At 45.4% G+C, this 22,541-nt stretch overlaps 1 protein-coding gene across 3 annotated transcripts in view; it reads left to right on the forward strand.

Annotated features, from left to right (window-relative positions):
• Nucleotides 1-22,541, forward strand: part of MED13 (mediator complex subunit 13) — a 150,515-nt gene that overhangs the window by 61,786 nt on the left and 66,188 nt on the right. For all 3 annotated transcript variants that reach the window (XM_056865609.1, XM_056865611.1, XM_056865610.1), the window contains exons 4-9: nt 7,146-7,291; nt 9,669-9,866; nt 15,377-15,559; nt 17,159-17,321; nt 19,881-19,991; nt 21,109-21,792. In XM_056865609.1, the coding sequence (XP_056721587.1) occupies nt 7,146-7,291; nt 9,669-9,866; nt 15,377-15,559; nt 17,159-17,321; nt 19,881-19,991; nt 21,109-21,792 (1,485 nt within the window). The remainder of the gene's footprint in view (nt 1-7,145; nt 7,292-9,668; nt 9,867-15,376; nt 15,560-17,158; nt 17,322-19,880; nt 19,992-21,108; nt 21,793-22,541) is intronic.

Raw genomic sequence — 22,541 nt, forward strand, 5'->3', positions numbered from 1 at the left:
TGGGCATGGCTCAGTGCTGGCTCTTTTGTGGCTCTTCAGTTGCTAATGCCTCTACTGGAGGGTTCCCCAACATTTTTTTGTTTACCTGCGGGCACCTTTGGAATTCTAACACAGGGTGGTGGAGCTAACCCACAAAATGGCTGCCACAGGAGGTGGAGCTAACCACAAAATGGCTGCCACAGGAGACAGAGATAATCACATAATGTCAGGGAATGAAGTTATAGTGACTCTTCAACAGGCAGAAACTCTGTTTAACAGGATGCCTTTTAATCTGCACAGTTAATCAGATCTCCAGTGGCTTAGTCAGAAGCCCTGCTGGCCAAAAGCCCCTATGTGGCCCCCACCCACTTTCTAAAAACACTTGATGGGCACCAGGAACGGTGCTGGAGGATGCCATGTTGGGAACCCCCTGCTTTAATGCTTTGTCTGATCTCCTCCTAATACTAAAGCAAGCCAGCATGGTGTAGTGGTTAAGAGCGGTGGTTTGGAGCGGTGGACTCTGGAGAACTGGGTTTGATTCCCCACTCCTCCACATGAGCGGCGGAGGCTAATCTGGTGAACTGGATTTGTTTCCCCACTCCTACATGCAGAAGCCAGCTGGGTCACCTTGGGCGAGTCATACTCTCTCAGCCCCACCTACCTCACAGGGTGTCTGTTGTGGGGAGGGGAAGGGAAGGTGATTGTCAGCCGGTTTGAGTCTCCCTTAAGTGGTAGAGAAAGTCGGCATATAAAAACCAACTCTTCTTCTTGGCCCGGCCCCTCTCACTCGCTTTATAAAAATGATTACAATAAAAACGGATGAAAGAGAATAGGATAGCACATCAGTGTGTTTTTAATTTTATTTAAAGTCTGCCTTCTTACTTTTATGCCTCAGTATTCCTGTGTGTGTGTGTGCAGGAGTGTGTATATACACACACACACATTTAGTTTTTACATAAAAGGGCTTGATCTTGCATTTTGTTTTAATTTTGCAGCGTAGGTGTGTATACTTAAAAAACAACTTTTTATGGCCTTCTGCTTCATCTTTTTGAGAGAAATTTTACAAGTGAAATGAATTGTGGAAAATTTTGCTGATGATAGCTAATATGGAATCTTTGAGAATGAATGAATTGCTGACCAGATAAAAGTTCCTCATTGCGCTAAATATAGCTGTTTTTTAAAAAGCGTTTCAGTAGCAAATCTGATGTGCCTTTCCAAAAAAGGACTACATGTTGCTTGGAGATTTTTCTGCCTATATTGAATTTAAACGGGTAAAAGGATAGCTTAGGTTTTAAAATACATAAATGTGGTGGGTGCCACTTAAGGCTTATTTATTGGTTTGATTGGTGGTAGGCATGCCTCACTGTTTAACTGGATTTCTCTGATTTAAGAAATGTGAACTTGTGCTGTTTTGTTAGCAAATAGGACTATTCTGATCAATGTTGAAAGTGTGGCAATGGTGAGGATGCCTCTCACCATTCTTCACAAGCACCTATGATTTGTCCTGTCCAGATAGTTCAAGGATGCCCGTCAACCCGCCGAGTAGGAAGAACAATCATGCTAAGTCCAATGTTCCGTTCTCCTAAGAGATGAAAAACCTCCCTAATAGTTAGATGGTGGCAATTTGGTGATTCAATTTGAATTGTGATAAAGAGAGAACTGAGGGATGGCCACTCCTCGTGTGACTGTTTTGGCGGGAAGAGCCATTGGCTGAGGTGGGAAATAGGCAGAGAGGGAGGGGAATCATCCCTTCTAGAAGCTTTCCATACAAAAGTTCTCTGTGGCTGGCCTGCGCATGTGCAGTTCCCATGTGTGCCTGCACAGAGAACCACTTGATGAACAACAGCTACAGGTAAGCAACATTGTTTTAATAGTTAGACGGCGGCAATTTGGTGATTTAATTTGAATTGTGACTTTGAATGTCAAGTTTACACCAGAGGGATTTAGAGATGGCATTTGATCTGGTCAGTTTTATGTTCAGTTGCCTAAGGTGAATTCTGCATACTGTTGAAAAGCCTGGCATGAGCCCAGCTGAAAAAGTGTGTAGGAAGATCCAGTGGAGGCTGCCCTTGCATAAAGATGAAATCTTTACTATGCAGTGATTTTCCTTTGTTTTTTCCTGGCATATGGAATATATTCCTGGAGGTTCAGGTGCTAAGAGAGGATGGGGGGTGGGGTTACAATCTGCATGTGAAGGAAGCCAGCCTGTGCCCAACTTTGCACAGCAATGGATTTCAGCACAAGCTAGCCTTGGTGCGAAAGGGCCACTCCTGTTTGTGATAACTTGGTGTCAGAGTTTTGTAACTTGCTGTGATAAAAGCCAGAGGAATTCCTAAATCATTCCTAGGCTCTATTCTTTTTTTCTTTTTCTTTTTGGCTACATGGGCACATAAATGTCTTGCTTGCTGCGTGTTGGTAGGAAACTTGGTTGTGTGTGTGTGCATCTTTTTTATTACTTGGGTCAGACAGGCATAATTGTAACGAAACACAAATTAGGTGTACCTTGCATAATTGCTCTGTGATTGCAAAAATGAGGGCGGTGTTGAACCTTAATACTCGCGTCCTAGGCACAACTCCATAATTAAGAGTACCATCTTAGAATGGTTTGCATGATGAAGAAAAATAAATCAAGGCTTCTGTTTCAAGTTAGCCGTGGATGGTTATAATCAAAGCTTGAACAGCGCCTCTGGGGCCTGAGTTATGCGGGTGAAAGTGTTTCATAGCTCACTGAAATTCAGTCCTCCCATGTAGCTTTGGTTTCTTTTTTCCCCTTCTATGCTTTTATGCATTAACACTATAAATGCAGTGTTTGTGCCATTCACTGAACTGTTTTGTTGAGGGGGCACGGAAATGCCATTTTTCTTCTCTGCTTTTGTAGAGAGTTGAATACTAATTTTAAGCGCTACTAAGAGAGCTTTGCTTTGTGACAATATGCTTATAACCCTCCCCCCCAAGATCTGAAGAGGTGGGGGAATGCACCAGAAAGAAAAAGTAGCTTTATATTTGTACTTTCATGGGAGTCCCCTGTTAGCAGAGCCTTTGACATAAGTAAGCAAATGTCCCAAGTTAGAATTCCTAGAATAACATCAGAGAAATTACATCAATAAATTGAACTTGCGGGAACAAATATCCATTTGAGCTGAGAGAGCTTTTCGTGTTTGATTTTGCAAAGCTTGATTAAATGACTTGAAGATGCAGATGATCTGCAACAAATAAATGAAGCATTTGGGGTGGGGTGCTCTGAATTCTCTTTTCAAAATTCCTGTGCACTTCCTGATTTGAACTTCTTTGTAATGGCCACAGTGTTTTAAGATCCTTTTAATTCCTCTCCAGAGGAGTCATGTGAGAAAAGTTGCAGTCCCCATTTTACAGATGGGGGAACGTTGAACGGGCAAATGTACATTTCGAGCTCAAGTTGGTTGAATAATAATTTCCACCTTGCTAGGAAATCCTGGGAATTGTAGTTTTGTAAGGAAGGACTAAGATTGTCTGTTTCTTGGCACCCCCATCAAACTACTAAGATCTATTGACTGAACCTGTATGAAACCAGTACCGTTTGTAATGTAGATATGCTTCTAGATTGTGGCTTGCCTGTAATTATCTGGTGGCTGAGTTCAGCTTCAGCTGTTATTATTTGGAGGTGTTTTAAGGCAATTCAAATGTAATCTAAAAATACAAAGAGTGAGTGCAGAATTTTTTTTTTTTTTTTTTTTTTTTTTGCAAACATTTGTTATATAGGTAGGAGCCAGTCATGGACTGCAGCTCATTGTTGAATACACTGTTCGTGATGGCCTCCCTGTTTTGTTCTATCCTGTTCCATCCTGGTCCTGCCTTTTCCACCTTACCAGCTGGCTGACCACCACCACCACCACTAATACTATGGACGCCATCAAGATTCTTCTTATTCTGTTTAAGTGGATTTTATACAAGTTTTTAATTTAACCTATTATATTAGGGGAGGGGCTGCTGCTCAGTGGTAGAGCCTCTGCTTTGCATGCAGAAAGTCCCAGGTTCAATCCCTGGCATCTCCAGTTAAAGGGACTAGGCAAGTAGGTGATGTGAAAGATCTCAGCCTGAGACCCTGAAGAGCCACTGCCGGTCTGAGTAGACAATACTGACTTTGATGGACCAAGGGTCTGATTCAGTACAAGGCAGCTTCATGTGTTCATTATATATTGTTGAAGTGTATTTTAAATTTAATGTATGTTAATTTAACCTCTTATATAATGTAGAAGTGTACTTTAAATTGAATTTGTTGTTGTTATATCGTTATTGTTGATGTGAGCCGCCCTCAGCCCGACCTTGGGCAGGAAAGGGTGGGGAAAAAATCTAACAAAATAAAAGAAATAGTTTTGCTTCTGTATAATGTGAAATGGTAGTGAGGTGGGTGCTCTCCTATGAATTTACTCCAGTCTAAGCCCATTGATTTCAGTGTGTTAGACTGAAGTAACTTTGCAGAAGGATTGCACTGTTAACCTAGGATTCCTGTATTCTGCCTTCTGTTGTGCCAAAAGGCAGCATGCAAAAATTGTGCCTCCAGGTTTCCCATATCTGAAAAGGGGGGAGGGGAAAGAACTGCAACTGACTCAAGTGCTGAGTTTTCAAGGTGGCATTTACCTACAGACAGTTAAGAATGAGTTCCTTTGCTGAGTTCTGCTTAAGGATTGCCTGAATGCCTCCCTTAGCGTGTGTATTGTTAAAGCTGACAACTTAATTGAAGAGTGTCTGAATTCTTAGCAAAGACCTTTGTTTTTTTGAAATGCTCATTAGTTGTTGAAGATCATGTATTACAAACAAATACATTATTTTAAACAGCCTAGTTAAGTATACTTAAGGGCTGTTGCTTGTATTTGATTACTTTCCAAGACCCTGTTGCACTAATTATCTTGTATTTTGAGACTAAAGATTCAGTAGTCTTAGATAAATGGCTGAATCTCTCTTATAAATGGGAGCAGTAAGTCATTCTTTAAGGAAACAACACCCACCTCAAATGTTGCTGGGGAGTTTTACTTAGGTAGGGGCAGAAGATCCCAGCTTGGTTTTTCATAGAATCATAGAGTTGGAAGGGACCACCAGGGTCATCTAGTCCACCGCCCTGTACAATGCAGGAAATTAACAACTACCTCCCCCCCCACATCCCCAGTGACCCCAACCCTCACCCCGCAATGCAGAATCCCACAATCAACGCACTCCCGACAGATGGCCATCCAGCCTCTGCTTAAAGACCTCCAAAGATGGGGACTCCACCACCCTCCGAGGCAGTGCATTCCACCATCAAACAGCCCTCACCGTCAGGAAGTTCTTCCTAATGTTTAGGTGGAATCGCTTTTCTATTAGTTTAAATCCATTACTCCGTATCCTAGTCTCTGGAGCAACAGAGAACAAGCTAGTTCCCTCATCAACATGACATCCCTTCAGATATTTAAACATGGCTATCATGTCTCCCCTCAACCTTCTCTTCTCCGAACTAAACAAACCCAACTCCCTAAGTCTCTCCTCATAGGGCATGGATTCCAGACCTCTGACCATTCTGATCGCCCTCCTCTGGACACGCTCCAACTTGTCAACATCCTTCTTAAATTGTGGAGCCCAAAACTGGACACAGTATTCCAAGTGAGGTCTGACCAATGCAGAATACAGTGGTAGTATTACTTCCCTTGATCTAGACACAATACTCCTATTGATGCAGCCCAGAATTGCATTGGCCTTCTTAGCCGCCGTATCACACTGTTGACTCATGTTCAGTTTGTGGTCCACTAAGACTCCCAGATCTCTTTCACATGTACTGTTGTCAAGCCAACTCTCTCCCATCCTGTACCTGTGCCTTATGTTGTTTCTGCCCAGGTGAAGTACTTTACACTTCTCCCTATTGAAATCCATTTTATTACTTATGGCCCAGCTCTCCAGTCTATCAAGGTCATTCTGAACTCTGACCCTATCCTCCGGGGTATTAACTACTCCTCCTAACTCGGTGTCATCTGCAAATTTGATTAGCATGCTCTCTATTCCATCATCCAAGTCATTTTTTAAAATATTAAATAGTACCTGTCCCAGGACAGACCCCTGTGGTACCCCACTAGTCACTGGGTGCTGGTGGGGGCCAGGGGGTCGGAGAGCCAGCAAGGTGCTGGGAGTCGAGGTATCTGCTTCCTCGCCGGCCTTCTTCTCTCCTTGTGTCTGCGGATGTGTGGTTGGGTGAGGGAGGCCAGCTAGCCGTCAGAGAGACCTGCAATGAGAAGGAAGGGCGAGGGGGCCGATGGCCTGACGACCCCTTGGGCGGCCTGGGGGCCGGCCAGGGGTCTCGCTCCCGTGGCTTGGGGGTGGTCCCAGGCCAGGGCTGCGGCAATCATCGCCACACTCTTCAGAAGGTGTCCTGTGGAGGCTGAAGCTCAGCTGAGGGCATGGGCAGCGCGAGGGGGGCCGGCCGACCAGGCTGCGGGCATCCACGCTGAGGGAGAGGCAGAGCGGTATGGGGCTTGCAGGCTGACGAGAACAGCGGCAGCATCTGGAAACATAAGCAGATAGGGGTGAGAGCCTCCCTGGGCCCGCCCTCCCACGAAGGCTGCATCTTGCCAGGTGTGCTCCTCGACAAGGGCGATGCTTCGACTGGAGGGGAGAAGTCTGGTGTTGGGCTTCAGAGGTGCTCCCCACCAGAAGCCCCCCTGGAGGAGGGCAGCTGGTGGAGGCATGGTGGCAGCAGCCCCCCAGAGAGGGGAGCTCAAGAGAGCCATGCACAGTCCCCCCAGAGAGGGTTAGCTCGAGCGAGAGCCATGCACAGTCCCCCAAGAGACGGGAACTCGAGCCATGCACAGGCCCCCCAGAGAGGGGAGTTCGAGTGAGAGCCATACACGGCCCCAGCAGAGAGCGGAGTTCGAGTGAGAGCCATGCACAGCCCCTGCAGAGGATTGGCACTGTGGCCTCTCAGTCGCTGATGCTTACCGTAGGTTGTACATGTGGCTAATGAGGGAATGAAATTTTGCCCCTGTTATATGATGCAGGTGGGGTGGCCTGTTGCAGACTTGGATGAAGGGTTCTCAATCACTTGCTTGGCTGGTGCTGTATTTGAATGGAACTGTTTTCAGATGCCATTCTCCCCTGCCCCGCATTACCTTTTCAAACCATGTCTATGCCCTAACCAATTTCGTTTCCTTCCTCTTCTTCCTTAGCGAGCACTTGTCCTGTTCATTCACCTTCTTCTTGCATGGGGACAGCAACGTTTGTACCAGTGTGGAAATCAACCAACACCAACCCGTGTACTTTGTTAGCGAAGAACATCTTACCCTGGCCCAGCAGTCCAATAGCCCTTTTCAAGGTAGGCATCTTTGGCTGATTTCAGAATTTATGCCCCTTTGCTTTCCACAAAGTGAATGGAGGTTTGGTGCCAAAGAGGGATCATGGGGGAGGATTCAGCAGGCCCTTCCACCATTTGCATTGTAGCTTTCCAGGTTGCCTTGTCTTTTGCCTCCTCTTTTTTCGGCTTCGTTAGGAGGAGCTGTCTGTCTTGGGAAGACTCATTTGGAGCGTGGAATGAATGATACACTCTATAGGCAAATGAGCCTTTTTGATTGAATGGTGTTCGGAGCCATTTTCAATGTTACGTTCAAAATGATATCTGTAAAATATCTAAAGTGTACAAGCTTGTGTTGTGCTGGCACGCTTGTCTGGGCTACCGTACCGTACTGACACAGAGGCACGCTCAGGGCAAGACTGAGTGTGCCTCTGTGTCATGTGTGAAATGGCTCATCTATATCCCAAGCCTATTAAATTTTCCTCCCCAGGTCTTGGGACTTCCCACTATGAGAAAATTCAAATTATGAACCATTCTAGTGAAGGATGTCAGTGTTTCGAGTCTAAGCCAGCGTGGTGTAGTGGTTAACAACAGTGGTTTGGAGCAGTGGACTCTAATCTGGAGAACCGGGTTTGATTCCCCACTCCTACACATGAGCGGCGGACGCTAATCTGGTGAACCGGGTTAGTTTCCCCACTCCTACACATGAAGCCAGCTGGGTGACCTTGGGCAAGTCACAGCTCTGTTAGATCTCTTTCAGCCCCACCTACCTCACAGGGTGTCTGTTGTGGGAAGGGGAAGGGAAGGTGATTGTAAGCCGGTTTGAGTCTCCCTTAAGTGGTAGAGAAAGTCGGCATTTAAAAACCAACTCTACTTCTTCTAAACCTTGTTGCCTGCACATTGCACTAAAATCCAGAGCTTCTGCATGGCAATAAATGCATTCCCATCTGTTTTATTCCTGTAATAGCTCTGAAGCATGCATGCCAGAACATGCTCACACATCTTTTTGTTTTGCCCAGTTCCTCTACATGCAAGTAAAAAAGCAAACAAGAATAATGTTTGGCAATTTTTCAGCTGTCTCTTGGCTGCTGCCTGCTATCTGAAGGGTACCTTTCCGAACATAGACTGGTTTATTTGCACTTTCAGAGACTATCCTTCTTCTGTTACCAGGTTTTTAAAAGAGCACTCTAATCTCTTGGTTACATGTCTGTGGTGTTGGGATTCAGTAGATGTTGCTGATCTATTTATTTATTTTTGGTGCACAGGACAGAAAATTTACCATTCTCCTTTCTGCTGCTTTTCTCTTTATGATGAGTGAGCTGTGTCAAATGTTCTGATAGATTAACTAATAGCTGTTGTTTATAGTGCTCTGATTCTTACATAACTCTGTTTTGTGCACATATATTTTAATAAAATACAGTAAATTCTTCTCCCGTGATTGCCAACAGGCCTGGAGAAAAATGTTCTGTCCCTGTAATAGAGGCTTAATGTGTGGGAATGTGCAGCTGAAGCGTTTCATGGCATGGAGGTAAAAGGAAATCCTAATAAGCCTCTATTAAGGGGACAGGGCCTTTCCCCCCTCTAGGCACTTGGCAACCCCAGATTGCCAGCAGGGGGAGGCTCCTTACTGTGGTGTGAGGACATTTCTTTAGTAGTTTTCGGGGATTTTAAAATTGCACTCTTTTATGGTGTTCTCAGATCTTGTTAATGGAAGCATCCTAAAAGTGACAAGAATGGGACATGAGGGCACCTGATTAAGTTGATGGCAGTTAGATACAGGACAGACAAAAAGAAATACTACTTTACGCAATGAGTAATTAAATTGTGGAATTCATTGCCACTGGATGTAGTCAGCATCGGGGACTGGTTGGCCGCTGTGTGAAACAGGATGCTGGACTAGATGGGCCACTAGTCTGATCAAGCAGGGCTTTTCTTATGTTCTTGAGAGAGCAAATGGTGTGATCTTCCTAAATTGTGTCCAGTCTTTGAAAAGAAGAAGTTGCCAAAACCTTCACTTGGATGTTTTTGGGGTTTTTTTAAGGAGAAGGTTAAAGCAACCGGGGGTCTTTACTATTGAAGTTTTAATCCTGCTCTCCATTGAAGAATTGTGCAATGATAACTTGGTGTAACTTCTCCAAATTGGAGTGTTTATCATGAAGCCTCTACTTAGAGCCACTGAAACCTCTTCCAAATAAAAAGGTCTTCTATCCCTTTGAAAAATACTCAGGATTTGCCAAGCCTCCAAGAGGAGGGGCTTCCATGGAACACCCCTCTTCATACCAAATCATGTGGCCTTGCACAGTAAATTACTAGTCCTCAGTTTTATTTTTAGTAGTCTGTGCTCATCAACAGCCTTTTGAAGTATATTACAGTGTATTTTCTCCCTCTTTGTCATTTTTAGTTATTCTTAGTCCATTTGGATTGAACGGTACACTCACTGGACAGTCATTCAAACTGTCAGATTCGGCTACAAAAAAACTAATTGGTGAATGGAAACAGTTCTATCCTATCACATCAAACCTGAAGGAGGGGTTGGAAGAAAAGCAAGAAGAGATGGATTGGGAAGATGACTCTCTCGCTGCTGTGGAAGTCCTCGTTGGTAATGAAATTATTAAAATAACCCTCCTCCTCCTCCAGACATGGAATCACTTTGTTGAATAGAAAATGATTGTTAGGTACTACTTTATGAAGTCCTTAATTTTGTGGTAGCTTTCAGGTATCAACAGAGCAGTGTGTGTAAAAGGATTATAAACCCCTTCATTATTTTAATCCATGTCATAACACCAGTTTATCAAGACTGTGGTGCTACAGACTTGTGAACGCTAACATTGCAGAGGAGTGCAGGAGAATGGTAATGCTTTAGAAGTAATTTGTTTCAAAAATTATGGTGGTGGTGGTGGGTGGAAGTGCTGTCAAGTTGCAGCTGACTTATGGTGACCCTGTAGGGTTTTCAAGGCAAGTGACATTCAGAGGTGGTTTACCATTACCTGCCTCTGCAATAGCAACCCTGGATTTCCTTGGTGGTTTCCCATCCAAATACTAACCAGGGCAGACCCTGTTTAGCTTCTGAGATCTGATGAGATTGGGCCAACCTGGGCCATCCAGGTCAGGGCAACTTTGTACATATCAGGATGCAAACTTGCAGTCAGATACCTAAAATTGGGTGCTTCCCACTTTAAAGAAATCTTAACTTGGCTAGTCTTGGTTGATGTGTCTTTGTTGATTAGTTGACTCATTGGTTAAATCTGCACGAATTTTCATATAAATACACAATAATACTAGTTAGAAAACCCCCGCCCCATTTTGTTTTTATATTATGTCTACTTGTATTGTATCAGGCCTCATCTTGGAAGAGGCATTGTCTCCTGTGTGAGAGAAGGGGAGGGCCTCTTCCAAGATGGGGCCTTCTGCCCACAGCTTTTTACTTATTGCTCTAAATCAGGGATGGGGAACCTCAGGCTCGGGGGCCATATGCGGCCCCTGAGGACATTTTTTGTGGCCCTCGGAAGCTCCGGGGCCCTGCCGCGAGGCACGGCGCAGGACAGCCCTCCCCGAGAGAGTTCCTGGGGCCGTGGCTTGCAGGGGCGCTGCGGCGCCCTTTGGACCTCCTCTCGCCGACTGCTGTTGGTCGGTGAGAGGAGGGGGAGGGACCCTTCCCCCAAGGCTTCCCCCTATTGCCGCAGCATGCAGGAATGCCGGGGCACACTGTAAGCCCCTCTCGCTGCCTGTCGGCTGTTGAGCAGTGAGAGGGAGAGGTGGGAAAGAGGCCCGCGGCTCCCGTGGCAGAGCATGCGCGCAGGAGCTGATTGGGCTTCGGGGGGCCTTTTGTGGACTCTGGGGGGGGCATGGAGCCTGGGGCCTGGTTGTGTGGGGCCGGCAGGTGTGTGTGTGTGTGGGGAAAATCTTTTCTCTCTCCCTCTCTTTCTTTGTCTGTCTCCCTCTGTCCTTTTCTTTCTCCCCTTTTTAATTTTTTTTCTCCCTCTCTCCCTTTTCCTCTTTCTCTGTTTTCCTTCCTTCCTTCCTTTCCTCCCTTCCTCCCTTGCCGATCGACTGCGGGCTGTGCCCCCCTGGTTCCTCGTTTTCTCAAGCCCACCACTGGCTGCCCTTCCGCCTGGGAAGGGGGGACCGGGGGAGCCCTCCAGGCTTTCTCTGCGTGGCCTCCCCTGGGGTTGCCAACCTCCAGGTGGTGGCCGGAGACCAGGCAACCCTAGCCTCTCCCCCCCCCCCCACTCGAAGATCTACACCTGGTATGGCCCCCAAATGATGTTATAAATGTGCAAATGGCCCTTGGCAGGAAAAAGGTTCCCCAACCCTTCTCTAAATGCATTTCCTGATAGATTAATTTAATTGATTAAAATGGTGACCCCAGTAATTTAAGTGATCAGTTGGCTAAATGTTGCAGCCCTGGTAAGATGTATTGCTGTCGAGCTGAGCTGCCCTTGTCTGATATGGTGATGTCACATTTGGAATTGTAAGATGCCCACTGAAGAAAAGTTACTGGTCTCTGTCATCTCCACAAGTACATGTTCAAGTACTTGATGGGCTGTCATATAGAGGAGGGTGCCGAGTTGTTTTCTGTTGCTCAAGAAGGTCGGACCAGAACCAACGGGTTGAAATTAAATCAAAAAAGTTTCCGTCTAGACATTAGGAAGAACTTTCTAACAGTTAGAGCGGTTCCTCAGTGGAACAGGCTTCCTCGGGAGGTGATAAGCTCTCCTTCCCTGGAGGTTTTTAAGAAGAGGTTAGATGGCCATCTGTCAGCAATGCTGATTCTGTGACCTTAGGCAGATGATGAGAGGGAGGGCATCTTGGCCATCTTCTGGTCACTAGGGGTGTGGAGGGGGGAGGTAGTTGTGAATTTCCTGCATTGTGCAGGGGGTTGGACTTGATGGCCCTGGTGGTCCCTTCCAACTCTATGATTCTATGATTCTAAGTATTATAAATGCAATTTCCTTCGTTCTGTGGTCATGTTGCAATTTTAATTGTAACCAAAGTAAGGGTATGGTTGAACAAGTACTAAAATTGCAAGAAAGCCGTATGAAGTGGAGAGACGTATGCAGAGCAAACAGAAAGCAAGCAGCTAACAGCAGACCTCACAGAGCAAGGATTACTACTGACACACTGGATGTCAGATTGATCTGATCATAGAACACGTTAAGCAAATCAGAGATATCGAACAACTGAATGTGATTGCTAATGCAAAAAGAGATCAGAAGAAAGCTCTCTTAATTTGTACCCATCATCAGTTCTTGGTAATCCCACTGACACAGAAGCAGAGCTTAGCACCTTCATCATATCCATTTTTGTCTTTATGAGATATTCAATAACAGTTCACATGATGGAGCTCGCTGATGTTTATAGCAGCTGAAATGTCCCCATTAGTATGACAGGCCAAATTTGTGTTCTCCCATAAAAGTGAATTTCCGTAGGAAGAATGCAAAGGGGCTACAATTAGAGCTATCAGTGCAGGGTGTAGGGAGAATCTGCTCCAGGCTCTAGTGAATTCAGAGAAAAGGGGGAAGTTTTGCACCCATCTCTTGGGTCTTCCTGATAAGCTTCTGTAGCTTCTGTAGCAAAAGGTTTATTGCTTTAGGACCTCTGTTAGGTGAAAGGGAGCCCATAGAAGCTATCAGTAAAATAGCAGAAGTGTACAAGATTGCGCCATGAATCATCCTGTGGGACAAGGAGAGTCAGTATCAAAACCTGGGAAGCCTGGCTTTGAGTTGCTTCAGCTGCCTCTGCTCGCTGCTTCAGCTCTGCAGCGCATTTCTCCAGTCTCAGTATTATTTGTGCCTCAGAAGCTGGGCAGTGGTAACAGCTCATAGCAGTGGTTGAGAGCATGAGTTGTCCTCTTGGCGCTGCCTCCTGCACACTCCAAACTGGTGTTGCTTTTGCTTATTTTTCTCCTCTACCCCAGCCCACAAAGGAGGTGAAGTTGTGCCATATTGGTGCCAGTGTGGTGTAGTGGTTAAGAGTGGTGGTTTGGAGTAGTGGAGTCTGATCTGGTGAACCGGATTTGTTTCCCAGCTCCTATACATGAAGCCAGCTGGGTGACCTTGGCTGAGTCACACTCTCTCAGCCCCACCTACCTCACAGGGCGTCTGTTGTGGGGAGGGAAAGGGAAGGTGATTGTAAGCCAATTTGATTCTCCTTTAAGTGGCAGAGAAAGTTGGCATATAAAAACCAACTCTTCTTCTACTGTGATCCATAGACAAACACAGGTTAGTGTTAAGCACGACCCTTTATTGCATCTTTGGAGACAGGTGTAGAAGGGCTTGAAATACAGGGAGGCCCACTTTGCACATTATATTTTGATATGTTCACTTAATAGGTTGGACCAGTGGAAGAGTTCATGGAAGGAGTTTGCAAAGCAGGTCTTTTCTCACCTGCTCATTTTTCAGTCTGCTTGTTTGTCTTGAAACTCCTCCTCTCTGCGGACTGAGAGTGTCTTGCAAGCAGAATGTGCCACAGGATTGGGAGGGAGGCTGCAGTGACAAGAAGGAATAAAATAAGAAAAGGCTGCTGTTCCTGACTTGGATGGCCCAGCCTAGCCTGATCTCATCAGATCTCAGAAGCTAAGCATGGTTGGCCCTGGTTAGCACTTGGATGGGAGACCACCCGAGAAGTCCAGGGTTTCTACACCGAGGCAGGTGATGGCAAACCACCTCTTAAGTCTCTTGCCTTGAAAACCCTATGGCAAGGGTGTCAAACATAAGATCCGGGGCCCAGATCCGTCCCCTTGAGAGCTTTTATCCTGCCCGTGAGCCAGCCACGGCGCCACCTCCCCCCACTCTCGATCTGGGTGGACAAAACCTGCTGCAGGCTTGCCAGAGGCAGCCACCTCCCCCACTCCTGAGGTGTCAGTGATCAAATAAAAGAAAATACTGTAAGAGTGTTATTGTGTATTATAAAAAATAATATCATTAATTGGCTTTGCCTGTATCTTCTATAACATGCATATCTCCAATACCTGGCATTAAATTTTATGGTACAGATGGCCAGCCTGATGAAGTGACATTTATGTCATATCCGGCCCTCATAATTTATGGGGTTACCATAAGTCAGCAATGACCTGACAGCAAAAAAGTGGGGGGAAGTGAGGAAAGAACCGCTGCACCAACCTCTTCTGTGAATTCTTCTGCTACATCCAACCCAAGATGTTCTGCATGTGCACCTTAAAACATAAAGTGTGAATACCGCATTTGTTTTGCAGAAGCAAGTAATGCACAGGGACTTAGCTGGAAATGTGTGATTGGCTGCAGTTGCTCTTGAAGCCTTCGGTCTGGGTTTGCCATGGTGTTTTCAAGTTTCCAGCATGCATAATTCAGTAATAGTTTTGCTATCCAGTTAAAATAAAATCTGATTCATACCCTGATAGAACCGGTGTCAGAAAGGCCTTACTCTTTCAGCTGTTGCTTGAAGCAAACTTGGTTGAAAAGGATTTCATGCAGAGTGAAGTAATGTTAGTGACAGCCTACTACTCAGCAGAACATGGACTCCTGGGCCAGGATCCTGCAAAGAAAACTAGAGGCAGGAATTGGCCATTTGAGCTGTAATGAAAATACTGGCACTTCATCTGCTTTCCTGTTATGTGGTTGTTTCAAAATGGTCAGAAATAGATGAAGCCAACTGAAACTTACACAAAGGTTCTTATTAAGTAGGGTTCTAGGGAAAGTGGTTTTTTTTTGTATAGCCCCAGTGAGTTTCAGCATCTCTTCCTCCCTTCTCCAGAGTAGACACCTGAATCTTGCAGAATTACAGTAGTGCAAAACGGCTGGGGCAGCCCCTGTTCTCCCCTCCCCAGTGTGTGCCCCTCCTTGGCCTTACCGTGCATCGTAACGAGTCTCAGTCGTCTTGTTTGTGGGCTTCCTAGAGGCACCTGGTTGGCCACTGTGTGAACAGACTGCTGGACTTGATAGGCCTTGTTCTGATCCAGCATGCCCTTTCTTATGTTCTTATGTCACGAGTAAGGCAAAAGCGTGATATGACAATGATTTTTAGCATGCAAATGAGGCTTAAAAAGTGGTTTGTCTTAGAAATTTGTGGGAGTGTGTTGTGGCTGTGCTGGATCGCAAAACAAATCAATCTTTATTTGTCCCTTCATTTTAGCTGGTGTGCGAATGGTCTATCCAGCATGCTTCGTTCTAGTTCCCCAGACAGACATTCCTGCTCCTAGCATTGTTGGATCGAGCAATTGCTTGGGTGCCCATCAAGTGCCTGCTTCCACAAGAGACCCCACCATGTCTTCTGTCACGCTGACTCCACCTACGTCCCCAGAAGAAGTTCAAACAGGTACAGTTAAAAAAAAAAAAATCTCCTGCCATCCAGAGGTTGCCTGAATGCAGCCTCGTAAACAATGTTGTGTCATGAACTTGCACGATTTTGTTTTGGGGCATGCAGGTGTGAATAAAAAAATCGCCCTGCACCCTGTACCGTAGAAATAACTGTTAGTGCCTCTGCTGTTGGTAGCCAGCCTTTTTGGCGTGCATGCCACAAACAAAATCCCAGTTGTGAGATGGCGCAATTCAGGCGCAAGCGACCATACAGCTGCAGCCCCCGATGCTTCAGTGTGGTGTTGCCTCTGCTTTCATGAATCAGAGAACAGCGGGAGGAGCAGACAAGAGAGAAGTCCTGGTTCTGTGCTGGAGCTGGCCTCTGGGTCATCTTGGCCAGGACTTTGCTGACGATTATGCTGCTTTTGGCACATGTGCTATAGGTCAATATGGTCCAAACTATGATCGTTCACCCCATCTGCTTTTTTTGTTGCGTAATTGCCTACCCCCATATGAACCTACCTGCCCACCCTGGTCATATTTCAAGGCCCTACTTCGGATGCCCCTGCCATCTGAGGCTAGATGGGTGGCAATCCAAGGCAGGTCATGGTGCCAAAACACCCAGGGTGATTTGTCTGTCTCTACTGTGGTCTTTTGCCTGTGGGTGAGCACTTCTTTGTTTTGTCTGTTTGCCTCACTAACTCTTATTAGATCTCCTCCCTGTGTTGTGTTTGTGTGTGTTTATAAATTTTACTGAATTGTTTAAATATTTTATATACTCGTATATTTTATATGCTGTTTTAATGTTTTGAAACATTTTGATGTTTGCTGTCTTGGGGACGTTGTTTTGGTGGAAAGGTAACATAGAAATGTGTTAATAAATAAAACTTCCTTTTGTAAGTATGCTGGGCACATAAGATGAGCTCTTTTATTATTGGTGGTTGCAGTCAGGATTGATGGGGAACACTGACTGAGGATTACAAAGGGTGTGTGTGTGTGTGTGTGTGTGAATGCTGATGCTGATGAGAATGTATTATGCACTGTTAGCAAGTCCCCAAAACCATGAGGACGAATGTCTTGAAACAATTCTCAGTAATGAATTTCTACTGCTAATTAACATGCAGAAAGCCACTGTTGCCTAAGGGTGCGACTGGCACTCCATTTTTGACCATCTTAGTTCTGGGTTTGCGTAATTATACATATACAGTGTATATTATTCCACATGCAAGTGAACCCCCCACTTAACTAGTATATTCTATTCATTGCTTTGTTAAGTAGGTGTGTGTGTGTGTGTGTGTGAGGGAATATATAAGGTCCAATTTAGAGTTTCTTGAAATTGCCCAGATGCTTTTCCACAGACATGGATTTTTTAAAATGCTTTTTGATCAATCCCATGTCATAGTAAGGAATAACTTGATAAATTACAAGGTTTCCAATTACTTATATGCCTGCAATGCCCCTATCTACTGGGTTGCGTCTGGTTTTATGTTCATTCTAAGTGCGCGTCTCATCTTTCTTGGGCAAGAAAAATGCTTCCCTTGGGGTTTTGCTTTACTGGAGGGGATGAATAACATCAAGATTCGTTTAACTCATGTTTTTTCTCCCCCTTCCTCCTTAGTTGATGCTCGTTCGGCCCAAAAGTGGGTGAAGCTTTCTTCTGTTTCTGATGTATTCAGCTCTGACAGCACGAGTCACCATGGGGGCAAAATCCCACGGAAGCTGGCCAATCATGTGGTCGAGAGAGTTTGGCAAGAATGCTATATGAACAGAACACAGAACAAGTATGAATTTGGGGGTGGGGATATAAAATTTTTGGTGGGGATATAAAAACTGATCTTAAAGCAGTAAAGAGTTCAAATAAGGCTGTGAGTATTTAAGGCTATAGATTTAACAATAGACAGGGAGGTGGTACATTAAACCTCCATTGCTTCCCATTCTCTCACCACTCTTTTCAAACCAAACATCCCCTCTGTTTCACCTCCTGCAATCAGTCTGTATCTGTCCCAAATCTCTCTTCTTTGGCTGCTTCTCTAACTTCCCAGCTGCCGTGGTTTTTCTGCAAACACAACAAGACAGGCCTTTCCTTCTCCAACCCCCCCCCCCACATTAAGTGTTGGTGTAGCTGTTAAATTTAACATTCAGAAACTGTATTCCCCTGGTGATCCCCCCATCATGTGTTAGTAATCAACTCACTGCAAGAATTGAGGCCATCATGTTGAGATCGCCTACTATATGCCTGGGGCGGTGGGAAATTTTCCGTGGGGGGAATGTAGTTCAGTGGCTAAGAGACTGAGGTGTGAATCAGGAAGTCCCTGGTCTTGATTCTCGCCTGAGCCATTAACTAACTAGGGGGCCTTGCGAACAGCTGCTGAGAGCCGCCACAGGGACAGAAATTCCCTCTGAGCCTTCTTTATGCCCCTTCCCTCTTCTCAACTAAAATACTGTGTGTGTGTGTGTGTGAAGTGCCATTAAGTCTCTGCCAGCTTATGGTGACCCTATGAGTTAATGTCCTCCAAAACATCCTATCATTAACAGACTTGCTCAGGTCTTGCAAGCTGAGGGCCATGGCTTCCTTTCAATCCATCTCATGTTGGGTCTGTCTCTTATCCTGCTGCCTTCAACTTATTGTCTTTTCCAGCGATTCTTGTCTTCTCAGAATGTGACCAATAGCCTCACTTTAGTCATTTTAGGTTCTAGGGGGAGAGTTCAGGCTTGATTTTATCTAGAACCCACTTATTTGTCTTTTTGGCGGTCCACAGTATCCGTAAAGCTCTCCTCCAACACCACATTTTGAATGAATCAACTTCCTTCCCGTCAGCTTACTTCAACTTTCACACCCATACATAGTGTTGGGGAATACTATGGCATGAATTAACTTGATCTTGGTCAGCAGCAACACATCCTTACAGTTAAGAATTTTTTCTAGCTCCTTCATGGCTGTCCTTCCTAGTCTCAATCTCCTGATTTCTTGGTTGCCGTCTCCCTTTTGGTTGATGATAGAGCCAAGGTTCTTGCCTGACTCTGGGTGACCGGGATTCCTGGAATTTGTCCTCCCCCACACATATGGGTAGCCCTGGATTTAGACAAGCGATGTTGTCTCAGACTTAGCTGTCCCACACAATTAACCACATGGGTATAATAATACTGAGCTACCTTAAAAGGTTGTTGTAAAGTAAATATATGTGAGGTGCTTTGAATACTCTAAAGCACTATATAATTGCTAGATAATAATACTATGGTGTGGAGTCTAGACAAGCTCTCTGTTCTTGCCTTATCCCACCGTTGTGACTTTCGCCCAGGGAAACTTCACGTTTGTACAGAATGAACTAATGTGTTCCCTAATTTGCTCCTCCCTTGCATCTCTATCCTGGAAAAACAAAAAATTCCTGGGAACCAGCAAGACATTTCTGGGGCCCTGAGAAACTAGGTGTGTGGGATTTCTGCTTACAAACTTCTCTCTCTGCTCAGATTGCATCTCTGCCCAGCCCTTCTCCTAAATTCTTTTCCCTTGAACAGCAAGTAACCTCCAGATTAATTAATTTTTCCTGACACCTTTAGGAGCAATCTGTGATCAAGTTATTAATGAGTTCAAAATTGTGCCAGTTCCCTGGGTTATCGAACTTGTTTGGACTTGAGGTGACGCTCCATCTTTCTTTGCTGCTGAATTACTTTGCTGGAATTTGTCTGTGTAGCCAAGACTGGAGAAGCAGCAAGTGAGGGCTGAGTGAAAAGACAGGGAAGGTTGTTGGAAAGTGACTTGACTTCAGAAGTTCACTTTACTTCCATGTGGTGAGGAGAGGGAAGTTTGTGAGATCTGTGATGGCAAAATCTGGGGAAGGGTGTTAATGTGTTGTGGAATCCCTTCCTTTTCTTTTGGTTTCTCTTTGCAACTGGTGCAACAGCAGCATGTCCACTAGGTATATGGGGGCCAAAGAGAGAGTTCCTTTGGCAGCTCGGAGTAGTTTAAAGACCCCCACACACCGGGCTTCCAGGGAGTCCCTAGAAGCCAGGTGGGGGGGTCTTGAAAGTGCTCTGCGCTGCCTGGGATGGCAGCGCGGAGGAGTTTAAAGACCCCCCCGCCGGGCTTCCGGGGAGTCCCTAGAAGCCAGGCCGGGGGGGGGGGGGTCTTGAAAGTGCTCTGCGCTGCCTGGGATGGCAGCGCGGAGGAGTTTAAAGACCCCCCCCCCGGGCTTCCAGGGGCAATACACCATTTGATTCAGAATATATTTTTTCTTGTTTTCCTCCTCTAAAAACTAGGTGCATCTTATGGTCAGGTGCGCCTTATGGAGTGAAAAATACGGTACTTAACAGAATAATTTTCTGCCCTTAACAACATCCAGGAGGAAGTATTCTGCTACAACAAATGGCATATGTGAAGAGGAGATGGCTGACAAAATAGCGTGTTGGGAGTTTGTGGAAGCCACTCAGAGGACGAGCTGCATTTGCTCAAGGTATGGATCCGATTGGTGCAGCATAAAAAAAATCTGCAGCATAAAAAAAAAAAAAAATCTACAGGACTCTAATAATGGCAAAGCAATAGCAGCCTAATGTATTTGTAGTGGGTGTTGTAGAGTTAGATGCAAGACTGTATATAGAATAATCAGAACTACACTGTAAATGACTCACCGGCAATCATATATAGCTGAAGTTGTAAACAGAGGCTTCTGCTGTAGCTTTGGGCATGTGTAATGCTTAATCATTATTGGGGTGTTTATTGGACTATCTTTCCTCTACCTTCCCACTCCTAAGAGCGTAACAGGAGGCTATATAAATTGAGAATAATAACTAATACCTCTGGGTAAAAGCAGCAGTAAAACAATAAAAGATCAAAAACAGTGAACTGAAGGGAGAATTAAAAACAGACCTAGTCCTTAAAATCTTAAGATCTATTACAGGTCTTAGCTTCCTCCATACATCTTTTAAACAACAATGATTTGCAAAGCATGCTGAAAACCAACAGGGCAAGAGGATTCCTAGTGTTTTCAGATAAACAGTTATGTGTGGGTGTTGCCACCACTGAAAGGACCTAGCAGCTAGATGGTGGCAGATCTTGTCACGCCTTGTGGAGGGCAGAGTTAGGAGGAATTGCTGGGATTAATGGAATTGCCACAGGGGAGGGTTGATCTGTTGGATCTGAATGCTAAAAGCATAGTTTAAGGATTGGCCACAAATCTGGATGTGAAACCATTAATTTGAAATGGGTTCAGAAACATAGGCTGTATTAGCCAAAGTTAAATCACAGACAAAGCGGTTTTCCTGCTTGTCTAGCCTTGCTGGTGCCAAGGAAGCGAGAAAGTCTCTTTGGTGCCCCTTTGCACACATTCTCTGAAAACAGCACCCAGCTTGGTAATAGTAAGCCATGACTTCGCTGATGGATTTAATATCTTAACCAGGGTTAAGGCTACGTACCATACTTAGGACTAACCATGGGTAAGTGTTACATCTGCGGTGATCCTGTGCATTGAGCTTACTTGTGTGTCACGTATTTGACCCAGGCCATTAAGGAACACATCATCTATAACCCAGTGATGTTCTAAAGTGTACTTTTCTCTTTCCACCCCACTGCAGGCACAAAAATCTAAAACCACGAAATGCAGTTCAGCAGGGGCCGGTCCCTCCAGTGGGCCAGCAGCAGCAGGCAGCTCCAAAGCACAAGGCTAACGAGAAGCAAGAGAAAGGAGACAAGCCCCAGAAGCGTCCTTTGACTCCATTTCACCACCGCGTGTCCATTGGTGACGATGTCACCATGGAGGCGGACTCAGCCAATCAGAGGCTGGTGATCGCCACATCGGACAACCAAGTGAGGTTTTCGAATCTCAGAACTAATGATGTAGCAAAGACTCCTCAGATGCACGGCACTGAAATGGCCAACTCACCCCAGCCGCCGCCTCTCAGTCCTCACCCCTGTGATGTAGCCGATGAAGGGGCAACCAAAACTCCTTCCACTCCCCAGAGCCATCATTTCTACCAGATGCCAACTCCAGACCCTTTGGTTCCGTCAAAAACAATGGACGACAGGATAGATGGCTTGTCTCAGACTTTCCCAGCTCAGTTCCCAGAGGTTATAGAGCCCACAATGTACGTCGGTATAGCGGTGAACTTGGAGGAGGAGGAAGCTGATTCCACGTGGAAGTATTATAAGGTTCCAAAGAAAAAGGAAGTGGATTTCCTGCCACCGCAGCTTCCAAGTGAAAAATTCAGAGAGGATCCTATGGGATGTGCAGGGCAGGACAACTTACCTTCGGCTACCGAGTAAGCGGACCTTCATTTCAGTTTCCAAAATTAAGCCTGTAGGAGCCACTTCCAAGATGTGTTAACTTCCTGTTTTACTGTAAATGTTAGTTAAACCTTTTTAGTCTCACAAAGGTCAGGAAGTGGAGGAGCCCAGCCTCTGGCATTTGGTCTGTAGTTTGCTTTAATTAGGAATGTGCATATGGATGTCTGCTCTGGAACCAAACTTTGATGGAGTGGTCACAAAGGGTTGTAATGTTCCAAAGAAAGTGGACAAGGTATTCAAGTTCAGAATGCAGTATGGAAGCAAGCAGGATTGGAAATTCTGCAGTTTGGGTTTCAGATAGCTAAAGTTTAAGCATGTGCATAGTTTGGTGGCCCTGACCTGGATGGCCCAGGCTAGCCTGATCTCGTCAGATCTCAGAAGCTAAGCAGGGTCAGCCCTGGTTAGTATTTGGATGGGAGACCACCAAGGAATACCAGGGTTGCTGTGCAGAGGAAGGCACTGGCAAACCACCTCTTGTTAGTCTGTTGCCATGAAAACCCCCAAAAGGGGTCGCCATTAGTCGGCTGCGACTTGAAGGCACTTTACACACACACACATAGTTTGGTGGCAGTCATGCTCTTGAAGACCTGTTGAAATTGGGGCTCCAGGCAAATGGGTTTCCTTTATAAGCTTTTGTTTGTGCTACTTGGAGACTGTAAATATCTTACTCTTGATTTATAAAGCAGAAGCATAATATGTGTGTTAGTCACTCAGTCAAAGAAGG

Source organism: Euleptes europaea, chromosome 19 (assembly GCF_029931775.1).
Source record: "Euleptes europaea isolate rEulEur1 chromosome 19, rEulEur1.hap1, whole genome shotgun sequence".
NCBI classification, from domain to species: domain Eukaryota; kingdom Metazoa; phylum Chordata; class Lepidosauria; order Squamata; family Sphaerodactylidae; genus Euleptes; species Euleptes europaea.